At 43.7% G+C, this 20,070-nt stretch overlaps 4 protein-coding genes across 4 annotated transcripts in view; 3 read left to right on the top strand and 1 right to left on the bottom strand.

Annotated features, from left to right (window-relative positions):
- Positions 1-5,176: 5,176 nt before the first annotated feature.
- LOC132837192 (histone H2B type 1-O-like) lies at positions 5,177-5,557 on the top strand. The gene has a single exon (XM_060856910.1). It carries the CDS (start codon positions 5,177-5,179, stop codon positions 5,555-5,557), a length of 381 nt encoding a protein of 126 aa, XP_060712893.1.
- A 1,901-nt stretch (positions 5,558-7,458) lies between these two features.
- Positions 7,459-7,861, top strand: LOC132837227 (histone H2A-like). Its single transcript, XM_060856946.1, has one exon. It carries the CDS (start codon positions 7,468-7,470, stop codon positions 7,858-7,860), a length of 393 nt encoding a protein of 130 aa, XP_060712929.1. The 5' UTR covers positions 7,459-7,467; the 3' UTR covers position 7,861.
- A 1,586-nt stretch (positions 7,862-9,447) lies between these two features.
- On the bottom strand, positions 9,448-9,845 carry LOC132837205 (histone H4). Its single transcript, XM_060856924.1, has one exon. The coding sequence runs from the start codon at positions 9,843-9,845 to the stop codon at positions 9,534-9,536; it is 312 nt and encodes a 103-aa protein (XP_060712907.1). The 3' UTR covers positions 9,448-9,533.
- A 3,323-nt stretch (positions 9,846-13,168) lies between these two features.
- Positions 13,169-20,070, top strand: part of LOC132837092 (uncharacterized) — a 475,572-nt gene continuing 468,670 nt past the window's right edge. The window contains exon 1 of the mRNA XM_060856776.1: positions 13,169-13,299. The gene's annotated coding sequence lies outside the window, so the exon portion shown is untranslated. The remainder of the gene's footprint in view (positions 13,300-20,070) is intronic.

Here is a 20,070-nt window from a genome sequence, read left to right as displayed (position 1 = left end):
AATTGCTGTCCATCTAAACCCTTAACACTATGGCAGTCCCAGTCTATGTTTGTAAAGTTAAAGTCCCCTACCATAACCACCCTATTATTCTAACAGATAGCTGAGACCTCCTTACAAGTTTGTTTCTCAATTTCCCTTTGACTATTCAGGGATCCATAATGCAATCCAAATAAGGTGATTATCCCTTTCTTATTTCTCAGTTCCACACAAATAACTTCCCTGGGTGTATTTGCAGGAATACCCTCCCTCAGCACAGCTGTAATGCTCTCCCTTATCATAAATGCCACTACCCCTCTTCTCTTGCCTCCTTTTCTATCCTTCCTGTAGCATTTGTATCCTGGAACATTAAGCTGCCAGCCCTGCCCATCCCTGAGCCATGTTTCTGTAATTACAATGATACCCCAGTCCCATGCTCCTAACCATGCCCTGAGTTCATCTGCTTTCCCTGTTAGGCCCCCTGCTTTGAAGTCAATGCAGTTCAATTTATTACTCCTACTTTTTGCCTGCTAGCCCTGACTGTTTGACTCGCTTCTGTTATCAACTGTGCCAGTCACAGACTGATCTCTTTCCTCACTACATCCGTGGTTCCCAAACCCTCATTTCGGACACCCCACTCCCACCCCCCCCAAACCACCCTACCTTACTAGTTTAACTCCTCCCGAGCAGATCTAGGAAATTTCCCTGCCAGTATATTAGTCCCCTTCCAATTTAGGTACAATCCATCCTTCTTGTACAGGTCACTCCTACCCCAAAAGAGATTCCAATGATCCAAAAATGTAAATCTTTCCCCATACACCAGCTCCTCAGCCATGCATTCATTTGCTCTATCCTCCAATTCCTGCCTTCACTAGCTTGTAGCACTGGGAGTAACCTCCTTTTTAAATTTCAGACTAACTCTCTGTAATCTCCTTTCAGAATCTCAACCTTTTCCCTTCCAATGTCATTGGTTCAAATGTGGACAATGACCTCTTGCTGTCCCCTCTTCCACCGTGAGAACATTCTGCACTCTCTCTGAGACATCCTTGATCCTGGCACCAGAGAAACAACACACCGTTCTGCTTTATCGCTGCTGGCCACAGAAATGTCTGTCTGTACCTCGGACTACAGAATCCCCTCACACAATTGATCTCATGGAAGCCGATGTACCCCTCGTTGCATTAGAGCCAGTCACTGTACCAGAAACTTGGATTCTCAGGGGAACGTAGCATGAACAGTCATCACCCCTCCAACACTTTCCAAAACATCATACCTGTCCAAAGGGAAATCAGATATTGACATGAAGAGGTACACATTCAGACATACCCAGAGGTTATTAGACACAGAGTGAGAAAGCTCTCAAAGTGGTCTGGTTGTAAACATGTGAATAATAAATTCAAAATACAGATGCAGAATATAACTTACAATCAAAAACTATACCATTGAATAAAAGTTGTGAAAATTATCCAAACTGCTTTACACTGTCGAGACTGACAATGATAGAAAAAGTCTCACTTTCATTTACAGTACATCAAATTTCTCCGGTGCAGAGAGAGGTCATTTGGCCCATCCCCTTGCAACAACTCTCCAAAGCGGATCCCACGCCAATGTAGACCCCACCCTATCCCCATAGTTAACCCACCAACACTGCACATCCTTGAATAATACAGGACAATTTACTATGGCTAATCCAACAAACCTGCACATGTTTGACCATGCAAAGAAACTAGAGCACTCAGAGGAAACTCATGGAGCCACAGGCAGAATGTGCAAACTGCACACAGATAATGAACCGAAGCTGAAATTGAATCTGTGTCCCTGGCATCACTGTGCCACCATGCTACCCTGACATGGATGACAAAAGCTAAAATTTTATTCATGTTGAGCAACAGAGATTTGAAGTAAAGAGAGTTCCTGCAGTTTCTGCAAGTGTCATGTTAAACAGAGACAAATATATAAGTACACTCATTCATTCACAGAGCACAAACTAACACGTCCAGATACTTTCAGGTACAGATGCACTCATCTATTCATATATTGAAGCTGTCAGGGATAGACTGATGATTGCACAAACACATTCACATTGCAGAAACTGACAGGTACATTTTGATAACACACCCACATTCCCAGAGCAGAATCTCTCTGGTATATATAGATAAGTACATTTTTAAATTCACTTAGAATCTAATGAGGCAGGTTGATAACTAAAATTGCATTGACATAGCAAAAGCTGACAGGTAAAGACTGAGAATGACACACTTGTATTCACACGGCAGAATCTGACAGGGGCAGATAGATAATTGGACTGTCATCTTCACATCACAGAAACTGACAGGGCGAGATAGATAACTAGACAGTCATATTCAAATTACAGAAACTGATGGACAGATCAATAACTACACTTCCATACTCACAGATCAGAAACTGACAGGTACAGATGGATAGGTAAAGGTGAGGACTGAAGATGTTGGAGATTAGAGTCAGGAGTGTGGTGCTGGAAAAGCACAGCAGGTCAGGAAGCACCCAAGGAGCAGGAGAATCGACGTTTTGTTTAAAAGCCCTTCATCAGTACAGATTGATAACTACACCAATACATTCACATCGAAGAAACTCACAGGAAAAGAATGATAGCTAAACTCATGCATTCCTGTCGCTAAAAGCAATGAGTACATTTCAATATGGGCCCCCACATGTTCACTTCGCAGAAGATGGCAGGTTGACATTGAAAACTACGATCACATTTGAACAATGCAGAAACTGATATAGACAATTGATTAAACTATCCCATTTACAGATTAGAAACCGTCATATTCACACAGTATATATACAACAGGTATAGGGTGATAACTTCACTCAAGTACGCATATAGCAGACTCTTACTGGGAGAGGGTGACACCTGTACTCACATATTCGAATGGCAGAAGTTTAGAGCTGCAGATTGATACATAGCCTCTCATTGTAAGTATAAAATCGTTGGGTATATTCTCCATTGAGTTTTGAAGAACAATGTATGACCTTTAGAGCAAAAAAAATGATCTGAAGGGAGTTGGTAGAGTTGATGCTGGGAATATGTCAATGCTGATGAGAGACTCCCGAGTAAGGAACACAGTTTTGAACAGGAAGCCTTCTGTCTAAGAATGCAATGCAGAACATTCTCTCCTTGTTCTGTTCTACAGAGAGGAGTTAGGGTTGAGTTATCAGCTTAATTTATGCTCATGTAGCCATATAACTTTTTGATACATAAGGGAGTTTTTGGTTATGGGCACTAAACATCAAAATGAGATGAAGACCATAACTAAAGCCTTGGTGATTTGTTCTCATGACAGAGCACACATGGTCTTCTTATGGTCTTCTTATGGTCTTCTGTTTTGAGATACTTAAAGTGATACAAGATTGAAAGAAATTAATAACTACAGCTAATACACTGTATCTGCAGCATCATTCACCATACACTTTATCATTAACTTACTGATATGTGTGTGCTCACAGATCACACACTGATCGATTCAGTTATAAGTTACCCTGATGTATCAAGGATGGAGTGGAAATAAAGATTAACCATCCATTTCATCAGAAACTTTGAGATGTTGAGATATTTGCTCTCTGTCATGCCAGTGTTTAACTGATACTGAGTAAATACAAGATTAGAAACAATAAACTGGCATTTACAGAATGAAATACTGAGTGAGTTGCAACGCAATAAATTGTTAGGATATAATACAACTATTGATTAGTTATAAACTGGCATAAACAATGTAACATCCGCAGTGACATTGCAGATATTGTCAGTAACAATATACAAAGCATTATCCTTTATCAAAATGCTGCAGTTATAAATACAAACCCAACTTCACTTTGCAGAAGCTAATATTCATAGAGTTTGGGAGTGGAGGGTAGTGAGTCCTACCTGAGTCTGTCCAAAGTGGTACCTGGTACTTTCAAAATTAACACAGACAGAGTAAAGCAACAAGGTACACTTCAGAAGGTTGAGTTACAGTCCAGTAACATAATGACATGTTAAGACTGTGAAATAGAGTTTACAAAAATACATCCCAGAAACAGACGGGCACAGATTGGAGATTTTCCAGTGTGGTGCTGGAAAAGCACAGCAGCATCCGAGGAGCAGGAGAATCGTTGTTTTAAGCAGAAGCCCTTCATCTCGTCGTTTTGGGCATAAGCCTCTGATCCCCAGCATCTGCAGTTCTCATTTTCCCCTGGGTTCATAGATTGGAGGAATATTTCCAAGTGACTGGCAAATAGTGTAACGTTTACCGCTCACATCAGTGTTTGATGGTTACAGAATAAAACCTGTCTTGAAACCAGAGCCTCATTGGACAGATGTTGAGTTAATGCAAAATGTGTAAATTAGGACATGACAGATATAAAGTTAAAGTGACGCATATATACATAGCATGCTGACAGTTGCTGGTTAACAAGTATTCGCATAAGACTGAGAAATGTTATAAATCCCTGCATGAAACTGCAAGACGCCTAATTGAAAAGTGCAGCGACGTGGTCCAGTTACACTGCACGTACTTTCAAAGCACACAGTTATCGATACGTTTCTGGACCCACAGTTATCAGTCAAGGTCTCAGAAATATATTCATCCCGCAGTCAAGACATGACTCAACTCGTGACTCAAGAAAAGTATTATATAGTAACCTTTTCTTATCATTTCTCTTCAACTCTGTGCAATTGAGAACGAGATGCTTCAACCCCAAGTGTAGAAAACATTCACAGTCAGGTTCCATGGTTTGTGTAACTTGACAACAAATGTAATCGCAATTTCGAATGGATGAGTTTTTTTCCACACAGTGACAAGTTGTGTGTTAATTCCAGCCTATACAGAGCATCAGAAATAGACATGCGGAGCGAGAAACACATCATCACAACAACAAGCAAAAGGAAACCGAGCCAATACCACAGGCATTTTCTGTATCACAGACACAAAATAAATCTCCCTCAGTTAGAGTGACAGGCACAGAATCACCATCCACTTCACATTTCGTTGCAGATCCATATTGAATCTCACACTAACCAATCAGAGAGACTCCATGTTTTGGATTGACTCTGTGCAAACTACCCAATCAGGAGCAAGCCTTTCCCCATCCCTCATTAGCATTGCTGACGCCGTCAGTCTATAAAGAGGGAACTCCGAGCCCGCTTTCCCTTATTCTGTGTCTGAAAGTGAGCGGCGTTATGGCTGATGAGAAGAAAGCACAGCAAACCTCCAAGAAGGGCGCGAAGAAAATTATCAAGAAGGCGCCAACGAAGGGTGGCAGAAAGAGGAAGCGGTCCAGGAAAGAAAGTTACTCCATCTACATCTACAAAGTGATGAAGCAGGTTCACCCCGACACCGGCATCTCCTCCAAGGCGATGAGCATCATGAACTCGTTCGTCAACGATATTTTCGAGCGCATCGCGGGGGAGGCTTCCCGCCTGGCCCATTACAACAAGCGCAGCACCATCAGCTCCCGGGAGATCCAGACCGCCGTGCGGCTGCTGCTGCCCGGGGAGCTGGCCAAGCACGCCGTGTCGGAGGGCACGAAGGCGGTGACCAAGTACACCAGCTCCAAGTGAAGGACCGCATTGTCCTGAAACAAACACATCCACAACCCAAAGGCTCTTATAAGAGCCACCCACAACATCCTTGAGACAGTTGAACCATTTCTTTGAGTTCTTTGTTTTAGTTTCCGTGTGATTTTTGATGAGGCGTTTTAGCTTCTAGTGCTATATGTTTTGTGTTAATAAGTGCTTTGCAAATTATTCGGGAGTGGGGTGGACATAGCAGGTCAGGCGCCCGTGAGTCATTTTTCATATTGCTTGTTCGCCCCTGGCAGACAAATGCCCACGTCTTTCAATCCCACGATTGATGCATTTTACCGTGTGATTTACTTTACATTTCCAATCCTCGGGTTTGATCTGATTTTTTGCAATGCAAAATAAATCTTCATGTTGTTGGTGAGAGACTTTCAAACCGAACCGAGGAAACACCAACACAGCTACCGGACTGAAACGTGGAGCTGAATCTGATTGAGAGCAATAAGGGTGGACGGATTTAAAATATAGAACATAGAAAGATACAGCGCAGTACAGGCCCTTCGGCCCTCGATGTTGCGCCGACCGAATCCTACCTAACCAATAACTAGCCCAATAACTTCCAAATGCCTATCCAATGCCCGCTTAAATGACCATAAAGAAGGAGAGTTCACCACTGATATAGGCAGGACATTCCATGAACTCACAACCCGCTGTGTGAAGAATCTACCCCTAACATCTGTCCTATACCTACCACCCCTTAATTTAAAGCTATGTCCCCTAGTAACACCTGACTCCATTAGCGGTAAAAAGGTTCTTAGTATCTACCCTATCTAAACCCCTAATCATCTTATACACTTCTATCAGATCTCCCCTAAACCTTCTCTTCTCCAATGAGAACAGCCCCAAGTGCCTCAGCCTTTCCTCATAAGATTTTCCTACCATTCCAGGCAACATCCTGGTAAACCTCCTCTGCACTCGTTCTAAAGCTTCCACATCCTTCCTATAGTATGGCGACCAAAACTGCACACAATACTCCAGATGAGGCCTCACCAGAGTCTTATACAACTGCAACATGACCTCAGGACTCCGGAACTCAATTCCTTTGCCAATAAAGCCCAGTACACCATATGCCTTCCTCTGCACTATTTACCTGGGTGGCAACTTTCAGAGATCTGTGTACATGGACACCAAGATCCCTCTGCTCATCCACACTACCAAGTAGCCTACCATTAGCCCAGTAATCCATCATCTTGTTATTCCTACCAAAGTGAACGACTTCGCACTTAGCTACATTGAATTCCATTTGCCACATTTCCGCCCAGCTCTGCAACTTATCTATATCCCGCTGTAACCTACCACTTCCTTCCTCACTATCCACAACTCCACCGACTTTTATCGTCTTAAAAAACGCGTTCGCCCTCGATGCTGAGCCGGAAGAATGTTGTGTGCTGCTTTATCAGCATATCGGGGTGGTACTGAAATGTGAAGAGAAAAGCCAGGTTGCAAACTGCAGTGTTTATTTCAGCTACTTCTCAAGGTTTAGAAATTAACCCACTCTCAAGATCAAATACAGATCGGCAAATGAGGGAGACTCAGACCGTGTGAATTATACATTTGTAAACTAAAAGTTAAATTAACATGAGTATTAATGTTTTTTTGAACTTCCTCAATTTTTTGTACTTTTTATTCAGGTAAAACATACTCCTTTGTTTGGAAATTGGCGGGCTTTTCAAATTGAAAAGAAAGCGGTTGATGATTTGGCGCCGGTACTTTCCGCCCTCCTCCCCGGGCCCTCTCCGGATAGGGAAATGAGGCAGATTTCTGATTGGGAATTGAAACAACATTTGGAGATGCTGACCAATCCGAAATGTCCGCCCCACCATTCCTCCCGAAGGTATAAGTGACCGCAATGTGGGACATTACAGCATTTTCTAAAAGTGCTTGTGACAATGTCTGGAAGAGGAGGAAAGGGGGGAGGGAAAGTTCGCTCCAAGGCGAAGTCTCGGTCGTCCCGGTCTGGCCTGCAGTTCCCGGTGGGCCGTGTTCACAGGCTCCTGAGAAAGGGTAACTATGCTGAGCGTGTGGGTGCCGGAGCGCCGGTCTACCTGGCTGCGGTGCTGGAGTATCTGACGGCTGAAATCCTGGAGCTGGCCGGCAACGCGGCCCGGGACAACAAGAAGACCCGCATCATCCCCAGGCACCTGCAGCTGGCCGTGCGCAACGACGAGGAGCTCAACAAGCTGCTGGGAGGGGTGACCATCGCTCAGGGCGGGGTGCTGCCTAATATCCAGGCCGTGCTGCTGCCCAAGAAAACCGCCGCTGCTGGATCCGCTAAAAAGTGAAGAGACCATCCTTGAATCTGACAACCCAAAGGCTCTTTTAAGAGCCACTCACAGCATCTGTGAAAGGGGCTGAACCGTCTGTCGGATTGAATTACTTTCCTCTTTAATATGTAGAGCCCTGGCCGTTATACCTAACATCGCTACATTTCTATCTCCTTTTTATTGGATACTGTTACTGTCTGTGGCAGCAGAGGAGTATTATATAATTGAATACGATTGTGAGAGTGTCTGGAACTACATTATTTCTCATTGCACGGTCACTGCCTGAGTGACCTTTATGTTTGATCAATGTTCTATGAGTTTAGAATAGTGTCACGGATGTTCCCGATCGGGTTTGGCTTCACGTTTCCTTTAACCGCATCAGTAAGAGCTGAATCCTCCCACTGTCTCTGCAGCATATACCTCTGCAATTTATTCTCTGCTCGGTTCATGTCCACTCTTCCGCCAGCCTCTGGAGAGAGAGGGCATGTTCAACAGCAGTCAGTCATTTTTCAGCTGTAAAAGGAGGGAATGTGGTAAAGTGAGATCGGTTTTTCGATTATGAAACTAAACTTCACTCAATCAAAGTGTTCGAAGTCGTGCATCCTCCTACTCTTTTATACGTGATGGCGGGCATTTTCAAATTTGAAAATAAGCCGTTGATCTCTTGGCGCCATTTTTTCCCTTTTCTCTCTCCTGCCTCCACCTCACCTCAAGCCATGTTAACGCAAAGGGAGTCAATGAGGAGATGGGGATTTTCCACAAATATCTAACCCAATACCAAAATTTAATGTGAACATCACTCATCTAATTACTATATTTCCGCAATCCCTGAATGAAGATCTCATTATTTGCAAATACTGGACTAATGTCCCCTATCGCTTCCTGCTCTCTCTGGATGAGCAACCGAACTTGTATTCGCCGTGAGTCAATCGAAAAACCGCCGATGTAAACATCTTAAAAGCTAAAACAGTGTACACCGATAAAATTACAGAACCACACTTTATCAGTAATTGTTATTTCATTCAAATTATTACTTGCCCGAACATAATTTGTAATCGCTGCCTGAACGGGCAGATGGAAAAATCACGCCACTTAACACATCCGCGGGCTCCTAGTAACAAAACTGAGCTTTACTATGCCTGGGAAACATAAATACTGTAATACGTAACATTAACGTCCGGGCTCCACAATAAATAAAAATGCCATGAATAATAATATATGGAGAGCCAAGTAGACATTGATGTCATTACTGAGATAGACATGTATTCCCGAGAAAGAGGATCGAAGGTTACGGGGAGCAGGCACAAGAGTAAGTTTGAGAAATATCAGCCATGTCCGAATAGCAGAACAAACTGGATGGGCAGAATGGTCTAATGCTGCTTCTACATCTTACAATTACAAGTTATGATGTGATTCTTTACATGGAAAAAATTGACCGAATAGCCTCTTATCTACACTGCAGGAATATTTCCAATTTGAAAATCGTTCGCCACGACAAACAGCAACAAAGTGTTGCAATCCGCCGTACCGCAGAACACGGTATTAGTACACTTTCGGAACGGAACCGACTACAGTAACATTCTCCTCAGTATGCGCTACCTTCCCCGTCCTCAGGTCTCCGCTCTCCATCGGAGGATTTGGGTGGCTCTGATAAGAGCCTTTGGGTTCGTTGGAAAAGAGTCGCTTTATCCTCAGCCGCCGAATCCATAGAGAGTGCGGCCCTGGCGTTTCAGAGCGTACACCACATCCATGGCGGTGACCGTCTTGCGCTTGGCGTGCTCAGTGTAGGTGACCGCATCCCGGATCACATTCTCCAGGAAAACCTTCAGCACCCCGCGGGTCTCCTCGTAGATCAAGCCCGAGATGCGCTTGACCCCGCCACGGCGAGCCAGGCGCCGGATGGCTGGTTTCGTGATGCCCTGGATGTTATCACGGAGCACTTTGCGGTGCCGCTTCGCTCCGCCTTTTCCCAGGCCTTTACCTCCTTTACCTCTTCCAGACATCACGCTTCTTCACCCCAATCGCTGCTGAATGAGAGCCGAGCTGCCGCCCCTTCCTTTTTTATACAGCCCAGCCCGACCTGACTGAGAACGAGCTGACAGAGAGTGAGAGGCGGGTCCGGAGAGGAAACTGGGTGACAGACAGAGCAGGGAAATAGCTTTGATCATCCAGCTCCGCCTCCAGCTCCACCTCCAGCTTACTCCAGCCCCAACTTTATCTGGGACTGAACCTTTTCTCCCCAACATTATCAGACAAGGCGACAAAACTACACCACGTACATACACGCCAAGAACAAAAAACTGGATTCTCACCAGTAATAGCAAAGCCCACCCTGGAACCACAGTAGACAACATTATCACTGCGGGGAAGTCTATTATCAACTTATCGGACCACACCCTTAGACCGGAAGAGATTGAAGTCCTCAGTCGGGGTCTCAACTTCTGCCCCACTGCCAAAATGGACCCGTTGGTTTTGGCAGCAGACACGGAGGAGTTCATCAGATGAATGAGGCTCCAGGAATTCTTTCAAGGAGCCAGCAGCGATCCCAATGAGCCCACTGATGTACTCGAACAGGGATCTGTAGAGGGGCGACCAAAGCAGGTGTCAACTTGGACTCCACCACAGGGCCGCTTTCCCTGAGCTTGACATGTATGCTCAAACCATCAGGAAATATAGAAATGCCAGATTTATCAGCTGTACCCACAAAATAGAGCAAAACATCACCGCTTCACAACGCAATGCCATCCAGGCTCTCAAAACCAATCACAACATTGCCATCAAACCAGCAGATAAAGGAGGAGCCATTGTCATTCAGAATAGAACAGATTACTGCAAGGAAGTGTACCGATAACTGAACAACCAGGAACACTACAGGTTGATCCGACCAAAGAACACACCCGTGAATTAGACACACTGACCAGAACTTTGGATCCAGTCCTTCAGCGTTCCCTACGCACCCTCATCCCAAGTACTTCTCATGTAGGCGACTTCTACTGCCTTCCAAAGGTACACAAAGCCAACACACCAGGTCGTCCCATTGTGTCGGACAATGGGACCCTACGTGAGAGTCTCTCTGGTTGTGTGGAAGGCATCTTGAAACCTATTGTACAGGGGATCTCCAGCTTCTGTCACGACACGACGGATTTCTTACAGAAACTCAGCACCCACAGACCAGTCAAACAATGGACTTTTTCTCACTCTACACCAGCATTCCCCGCAGGGTGGCATCGCAGCAACAGCCTTAGTACTCAGCACCAACAACTGCCAATCTCCAAACACCATCCTATAACTCTTCCACTTTATTCTTGATCACAATGTCTTCACCTTTGACAACCAGTTCTTGATCCAGACACATGGAATAGCCATGGGGACCAAATGTGCCCCCCAACATGACAACAATTTTATGCACAGGTTTGAACACGACTTCTTCTCTATGCAGGATCTCCAACTAAAATTGTACACCAGGTACATTGATGACATTTTCTTCCTCTGGACTCATGGCAAGGAGTCACTGATAAAACTACCCAGTGACATCAACAAGTTTCATCCCACCATCAAACTCACCATAGACTACTCTCGACTATCTGTCTCATTCTTAGACACATGCATCTCCATCAAGGATGGACAACTCAGCACCACATCTACCGCAAACCCACAGACTACACTTCTCCAACTTCCACACAAAACATATTAAAACAGCCATCCACTATGGACAATCCCTATGCATACACCAGATCTGCTCAGAAGAGGAGGAATGTGACGGACACCTGGAAGTACTCAGGAATGCCCTCACAAGAACGGGGTATGATTCCCAAATCATCGACTGCCAGTTCCGACGTGCCGCAGCAAGGAACCGTAGTGACCTCCTCAGGAGACAGACACGTGCTGCAACTGACAGGGTAACCTTTGTTGTTCAGTATTTCCCAGGTTCTTTGTGACCTGGAACACCTTATCAATGACGATGAGCACCTCACCAAGACCGTCCCCGCACCTTCACTACTTGCCTTTAAACAACTGCCAAACCTCAAATAGATCGTTGTTCGTAGCAAGCTGCCCGCGTCTCAGGACAACTCCATACAACCCTGTCATGGTAGGCGCTGCAAGACGTGTCAGAGTGTGGACATAGATACCACCATTACGGGTGGGGACACCTCCCACCTTGTGCATGGCAGGTACTCATGTGACTCAGCCAACATTGTCTATCTTATACGTGGCAGGCAAGGATGCCCAGAGGCATGTTACATCAGGGAAACAAAGCAAAGGCTACGACAACGGATGAATGGGCACTGTACAACAATCAACAGACAGGAGTATTCCCTCCCAGTTGGGGAACACTTCAGTGGCCCAGAGCATTCGACCTTAGACCTTCGGGTGACCATCCTCCAAGGCGGACTTCGGGACAGGCAGCAGCGAAAAGTGGCCGAGGAAAGGTTGTTAGCTAAGTTCAATACCCATAGGGAGGGCCTCAACCGGGAGCTTGGATTCATGTCACCACCACTGCACTATACTCACACACACACACACACACACACACACACGGACACACACACGGACACACATATACACAGATGCGTACAGACACCCACACATACCCTTATAGAGACACACACTCACACATGCATCCCCCACAGACTTAAGACACTCTGCACTCACTACACTCACACACTTTCTGACACACACAACCCCCACCCAGACAGACACACACACATAGACAAAGACCCACATACACACATATATTTTGTGGGGTGAATTTGTGCTTGCAGGGTTACATTGTACTTTACTCTAAAAATGCATGCATTCATGTAGAATTCTAAGCTCAAAAACTGCATGAATTCATGTAAAACTCCGTGATCTCACTTTTTAAATTAGAATCCATCTAAACATCATGGCATAGACAGAACACAGGGGGCTAAGAGCTTCAACATATTGTGTAGCTATCAACATTGTTAACAGCTAACCTGAGAATGCAACTTTTTTTAAAAAAGGTTTTGTGATTTACAGATGAAAGAAGTGAAATTATCATGATATTTTAACAGATGAAAGGTTTAACAATCAATTTTTCAATGTATAATTTCAGTTACATCACACTGTAAATCTTTGCTATAAATTCTGTGTGTTAGGATTGAGCCCTCCACTATCACCTGAAGAAGGAATGGCGCTCCGAAAGCTAGAGTGCTTCCAATTAAACATGTTGGACTATAACCTGGTGTTGTGTGATTTTTAACTTTTCTCCCCAAAGCTGACTGTTCCTGAGTGGAGGAGCGCATGCGTGAGGCCCTCCCCTAGTGCTGCCATTGAGGAGCATTTACTGAGTGAGTACAAGAGGTTTGTGTGAAACAGACCGCAATGGAGAGATCAGCGCCCAGGGAAGGGAGGGAACAGCAGGCTCCTTCTAGCAGCACATCGGGATGGGATCCTGGGACACAGAGGGGGCTCCGAGACCGGGATTGATTCGGGGTGAGTTCAGGGAGAACCGGGGGCTGTTTGTAAGAGGCCGAGCGGAGCAGGAACTGGTCCCGGAACTTGGAGTGAGCGGGCTGGGGGGAAGAGAGAGGCCTTTCTCGGGCTGTGTGTGGGCCTGCTGAGGGAGGCAGAGCGGGAAGAAGCTGCTGTGGGACATTCTTGTGGTTTGCAATGCTCTGAACCCTGTTTTAATTTCAATCCGTTTCCCGCTCTTTCTTGAAGTTGTGTGGACCAACTGTAGGAATGGGTTATTCTTGTAAAAGGACATACTGGGGTCTTAGTAAAAACATTAGAAATAGTGCCATTTTTCCTATTTCCAACAGGTAGTTGGGGAGTTGGATGTTGAACTGTGTAAGCATCCTGGTGGTTGTGTACTCTCATTCATGGTGCTGTGCAGTTGTTACTCAGTTTCTGGATCTCACTCAACTGATATCAAGTTAAAAATCATACAACACCAGGTTCTCGTCCAACAGTTTTTTTTTAAGCATTTGATGTGTAACATTGTGCACCCCAGTCCAACATCAACACCAACATCTCCAAATCAACTGGTATTGAATCACCTGAAAAACAAATAATCCCCAGACAAAGAACAGCTCAGGGCAACAATGGAATCAGATCAACTTAATTCTGATTAAGTTGTTGGCTTTAAAGAAAAAAAAACACACATCCTAATGAAGATGTAATGAATGTGATATTGATCAGTTCAATATTGCCAGACTAGCCTCATGTTGATTTACAAGTGGTGTCCCTGTGTCTTCCTCCAGAAAAACACCTGAGGGTCTATGACACTGTAATACTTGCTCAGTTCAAAGCAAAGAGTGACCAGCTGCCTCAAACAAACGGAAGGTATGTAGCCCATTGACGTTAGCACACCAGTGTTGAAGATAGATAAACTGAATCCTCATCCAAAATAGACATTCAGGAACAACATTAAAATCTGCAGTTATTAAGAACATCTTCGAAGGTACAATGAAGGTAAACAAATAGGCCACATTGTTGCATTGTTTCAACAACCATCTGTGAAGGAGGGGTTAAGTACAGAGATGGAGGGAAACTGCTCACTGACAGGGCAAGAGTTACCGAAGATTTGTCAACTCACAGAGACGTATAGCATGGAAACAGACTCTATGGTCCAACTTGTCCATGTCGACCAGATATTCTAACCTAACCTAGTCCCATTTGCCAGCCCAGCCCATCTCCCTCTAAACCATTCATGTTCCTATTGTTAAAGTATAGATTTGAGACAGCCCAGGGAATCTCTTGTGGACTCGGATCTATAAGCCTCTCTTGGTTCGTCCTGGAGATCGTACACTTTGGTAGTCTGGAATACAAAGCTCTTACAAACAGTTTAGTTTAATTTTAGCCTTCCCCTTTATTTATTCTTAATTAGACAGACAGTGGAAAGGCAATAATTTGTAAGGAAGAGAAATAAATTAACAGGTCTGTGTGCACTTAACTGATCACTCCTATAGGCCTTCAGCCATCCATCAGGTGGGAAAAACAGATCCAGCCCAGTCAGTGTGTGTTTGTGAGGTAACTCCATGTCATAAAGAGGTATCAATCTAAACTAAGTGGGAGAGGTCATAAGGTAACCTTGCACAACTTACATGTCAGATATCATTGTTTTATAAAATGGCATCTTAGCGAGGAAGGCAAACTTTGACCATAAAATGGCTTCCTGACAGATTGTGTCAGAATCTGTTCAATGTTAGGTTTAGAATAATTTTTAAGCGAGGAGCAGACTCCTGCTTTTTATCTTAAGCACAAAATCATTCTGGATCTGAGACTGAAAGGTTAAATTTTAAATGATTCATTAGTCTCAAATTAAACATGCTTTTTTTTCAGGGTTGTGATTCAAATTCAAAGAAGACAGAAGATCTGAGGAGTTAGAATTGACAGCGGGACAGTTGTGGTGTGTGGGAACACCAAGTTAAAGCTTCATCAATATTGCATTTTAGAGTTTGCATTTCATAATGGCTACTCAAAAAGTCCCAAATGCTCTTTCTCTCTCGCTTGCTCGTATACACACACACACACAATAAGAATCCATTATAATTGATAGGACCTGACTATTTATTATAAGGCTTTTGACATGATTCTGAGATGATACAAAGTTTCCGAGATCACAATCAAACACTGTCTTTAAATTAATGTTAACAACTGTGAATGTTATCACTTTGTGTCTTTTTTACATAGATTCATCGACATTAAGGCAAATGTTCTTAATTGGTTTAGAGCATGCTATTATCACTTGGTGAAAACAAGTTTTTTTTTAATCTTCTGCACATCCTAGGTTCCCCCTTTTGTGGCTTGATACCTCCTTACCTGCCCTATTTATTTTCTTGTGTTCTATAATTCAACATTACACTTAGTCTAAGTATTTAAGGACAAATATTCAGGCTTTCTCATTATACTCACTCAGATGCCTTTTAAATGTTATAATTGTGCCAGGCTCCACGACGTGTCCATTAGCCTTATGATTTTATAAACTTCTATAAGGTCACTCTCCAGGGAAAACAGTTCAAGCCTGTTCAGCCTGTGCACACAGCTCAAATTCTCCAACCGGGATTAAGCATATTTACATGGAGTTTATGTGTGACTGAGAAGGACAGAATTAATCCTTGACTGAATACTTGTCACACACCGAGATGACAATTAAATAATGTGAATTTCAAACAGACAATCTATGCAGGTAGCTCATGTGCTAATCTCGAAACATTTCCTTTCTATAATCCACTGGCAATACGACTTGATAAACTTCTGCCCATTTCTCATTTGCCTGAATGTGATGTTCTCCATTTCCTCATTAAGACATCATTTTTAAGATAATAGCAATCAGGGATACATTTGGATTCGTCTTGTGGATGCCTTTTGATACAATTGCTTTAAATTTTCACCTTTTTACTGAAACTCAGTTAGATTATTTGAGCTAAAGATGTCTGCTTTGTCATCTCTGTTCCTGGTTTGTCTCAACTATCTGATCAAACATGGTCTCTGCTAATTTTCCTTCAACTTTCTTATCTGTACTCTTTGATCTTTCCTGTTTCAACTGGTGACTTTGTGACCTCGTTACCACACAGTCAGGAAACATCCCAGGATATGTGTCCTGCAATAGTTCAGTTGCCTGAATTTCCATTGGCTTTTCAACCACAATCCACACTCCCACCAGTGAGTCAGCAACATCATTAGCAAGGACAAATTGTATTCCCAGAGCTGAAAGTTGGTCCAGTACTCCTACTATGACTTCTCCCCTCTTCACTAGACATTCTAACCTCACTTCGTACAATTGAGCATTTCTTATTTCAATGTGAATTCCAGTTACTCATACTTTTTCTGGCAATAGTCCTTTAGAGATACATATATCTTCATCTTTTAGCATCACAGATTGAGAGGATCCTTGTATCTCTGAATATTGCTACCTCTTTACCTGCTGCTCCTGGCCTAGGTCAGTAAACTTTACGTTCACGGTGTATGGTTTAAGAAGATCTGGCATTTCCTCCATAAACAACCTCCAACCAGCTTGTACATTCTGGTGCAGCTTTCTAGTCTCCACAGTGCTCTCTGTTATCACTCCAACAAAATTCACTGGCTTATCCTGTTTTCCTACATCTGGCTTCTCAGTGCTTTTCCTAACCGGCTAATTCTATGTGGCCTACTTTATTGGAAACACCAGAGCTTTTTCATTGGTCTTTCCCCTTCAAGGGTTTCCTTTTTACACTGTGGTAAATTATCATTGTGATCTTCACAAAGATCTAATTTTTACTTTGCATGTCAGAATTTCTCTTATCTACAATTATTATTCCTCCTGAATTGAAATTGATTTTGGCAGCCCAATTTTGATTTATTGATCAACTCAATCATCAGCCATTTCTGATGCCAGTCTTAATGTTTTAACTCTCTGCTCTTACATGTGATTTGTCATTACATCAGGAAGTGAATTTTTGAACTCCTGTCTAGTATCAATTACCAAAGTTCAAACTCCCTCTTTCTTCCTTTCCTTTCTCTTCTTTTCCCTCTCTTCTGCTTTTAATCGTAATTCAAACTGTTTCATTTCTGTTGCCCTTTCCTTGACTTTTGCCTCTAACTCGAGTTTTTCATTATCAATTGAATGTTAGCCATCTCTAAAGATTCTAAAGGCATTTCCAACAAATTTAAATGGTGAGCTATGACTATAATTATCACCCTGCTCCTCATGGAAGGAGGCAGTTGAGCTCCAGATGGTCTGCTAATTCCAGCAGCTTGGCATTAATCACTTTCTGCAAAAATCTGCTGCTACTTCTTCCACCCCAGAAAACTCTTGATGACTCAAAGACCCATTGCTATCCCAAACACACTTTCCTGCTGAAGGGCTGATGCCCAAAACATTGATTCTTCTACTCCTCAGATGCTGCCTGATCTGCTTGGTTTTCCAGTAAAACACACTTGTCACTGATCTCCAGCATCTGCAGTCCTCACTTTATTCAAGCGTTGTTTAAACCAATTGAATTCAACACCCGGAACAAAAGACGCTAAGACTTACCACTTGCTGCCTTCAAGTCCAACAAATCAAATCCCAAATCAGAACTACAGAATAAATTCTGCAAACAGCCCCCAATCTGTTATGGAAAAGGCCAGACCCCCTCCACACATTTCAAGAAAGTAACCTAGACCCTAACTTTGCTAATTGTTCCACTTGGTCAACCTGAAAACAGATTAACAAGAAACGTAGTAGGAGCAGGACCAAAATTAGTGGCATTTTGGACAGAGAAGAAGGTTATCTAAGAGGACCATGGAAATTTGATCAACTGGGCCAACGGGTCAGGGAATGGCAGATGAAGTTTAATTTAGATAAATGTGAGGTGTTGCATTTTGGTAAGGCAAACGAGGGTAGGACCTATACTGTTAATAGTACAAGTCTGGGGAGTTTTTCTGAACAAACAGACCTAGGGGTGCAGGAAGACAGTTCCTTAAATGTGGCATTGCAGCAAGACACTGTGGTGAAGGCGGCATTGGCCTGTTTCCCTTCACTGGTCAGAGCATTGACGACAGGACATCATGTTGCCGCTGTACAGGATGTTGGTGAGGCCACTTAGAATACTGTGTACAGTTCTGGTCAACCTGCTGTAGGAAGGATGTTATTAAGCTAGAAAGGTTACAGACGTTACTAAGATTGCAGGGTTTGTGTTATAAGGGGATGCTTCATAAGCTGGGAGCTTTTCTCCCCTGTAGCACTGGAGGCTGAGGGGTGACTTTACAGAGGTTATAAGATCATGAGGGGCATAGATAAGGTAAATGGGTATGGTCTTTTACCCAGGGTGGGGGTGTCCAAAACTAGTGAGCATAGGATTAAGGTGAGAAAGGAAAGATTAAAACAGGACCAGAGAGACAAATTTCTCACACAAAAGGCAGTGAGTACGTGGAATGAGCTGCCAGAGGAAGTGGTAGAGGAGGTACAATTACAACATTTCAAAGACATTCGGAAAGGTACATTGATAAGAAAGGTTTAGAGAGATATGGGCCAAATGCAGACAAATGGGATTAGTTGAGTTTGGGAAACCTGGTTGGCATGGGCGAGTTGGGCTGAAGGGCCTGTTTCAGTGCTGTATGACTCGGTGAAAACAGATGAAAATAACAAACTTTGCCTGAAAGACAACCAGTGTACAGGAGGAGATGTGAATATCTGGGGTCATGAGACAGACCAATTTCTCTTGGCAAAGCACATGACTGGAACAAGCCTAAAAGTGACCCTGACAAATGTTATTTCTCTGTACTCTGAACAGGATGTGGCCATCTCTGCCAAGGTGGGAGATGGATGCAATTCCAAAATGTCCTTGAACCAATAGACTTGCTCAGCCAGAAGGTAGTGAAGAGTTTGCAAAGGGTTAGGAGTCAAGGGCAGAGCAGAACGGGTAAGGAGGGCAGGTTTCATTCCCTGAAGGACCATCACAGACAGGAACAGGAGAAGGCCATTAGGCCCCTCAAGCCTGCTCAGCGATTCAATCACATAATGGCTGATGCCCTACTCCTCATGCTCACTTTCCTGCACTTAAAATATAACCCTCAATTCCCCGATTGATCAGGAAACTACCTACCCCAGCCTTAAACATGTTCCCTGTCTCCACACACACCCCTCTGTTGCAAGGAATTCCAAAGAGTCTCAACCCTCTAAGAGAAGAAATTCCTCCTCACCACAGTCTTCAATTTTGAACTAGATGGTTGTTTGTTCCTGACAACAGTCATCATTAGTGTCTTAACTCCAGATCTGTTTTTGTTTAAAATCTAATTCCAAATCCACCACCTGCCACAGCAAGATTCAAATTCACATCTGCCTGGGGAGCTGAAAACATAGAATTTTGCTTCCACATTATTTCAGAAACGGAAAATGAATCTTATCAAAATTGATGATCAGAATAAATTGCCCCACACCATTGAGCTAAACATTGATGTCGACAGAATCCATACAGTGTGGAAAGAGACCATTCAGTCTGTCCCAAACCAGTGAACAGGAACCCACCCAGATCCCGACCCAAACCCCTATAACCCTACATTAACCATGGCCAATCCCCTGAATCTGCACATCATAGAATCCTACAGCATGGAAGCAGGCTTTTCAGTCCATCGGGTCCATATACTGACCCTCTGAATAGCATCCAACCCAGGCCCAACACCCTCTCTAATCCCTGTAACCCTGCATTTCCCACGCCAGTCCTCCTAGCCTGCATAACTCTCACACTATGGGCAGCTTAGCCTGAAGAAGGGCTCATGCCCGAAATGTCGACTCTCCTG

This window comes from Hemiscyllium ocellatum, chromosome 49, assembly GCF_020745735.1.
Source record: "Hemiscyllium ocellatum isolate sHemOce1 chromosome 49, sHemOce1.pat.X.cur, whole genome shotgun sequence".
In the NCBI taxonomy this organism is placed as follows: domain Eukaryota; kingdom Metazoa; phylum Chordata; class Chondrichthyes; order Orectolobiformes; family Hemiscylliidae; genus Hemiscyllium; species Hemiscyllium ocellatum.
Note: the sequence above shows the minus strand (reverse complement) of the source record. Positions and strands in the feature narration are given on the sequence as shown.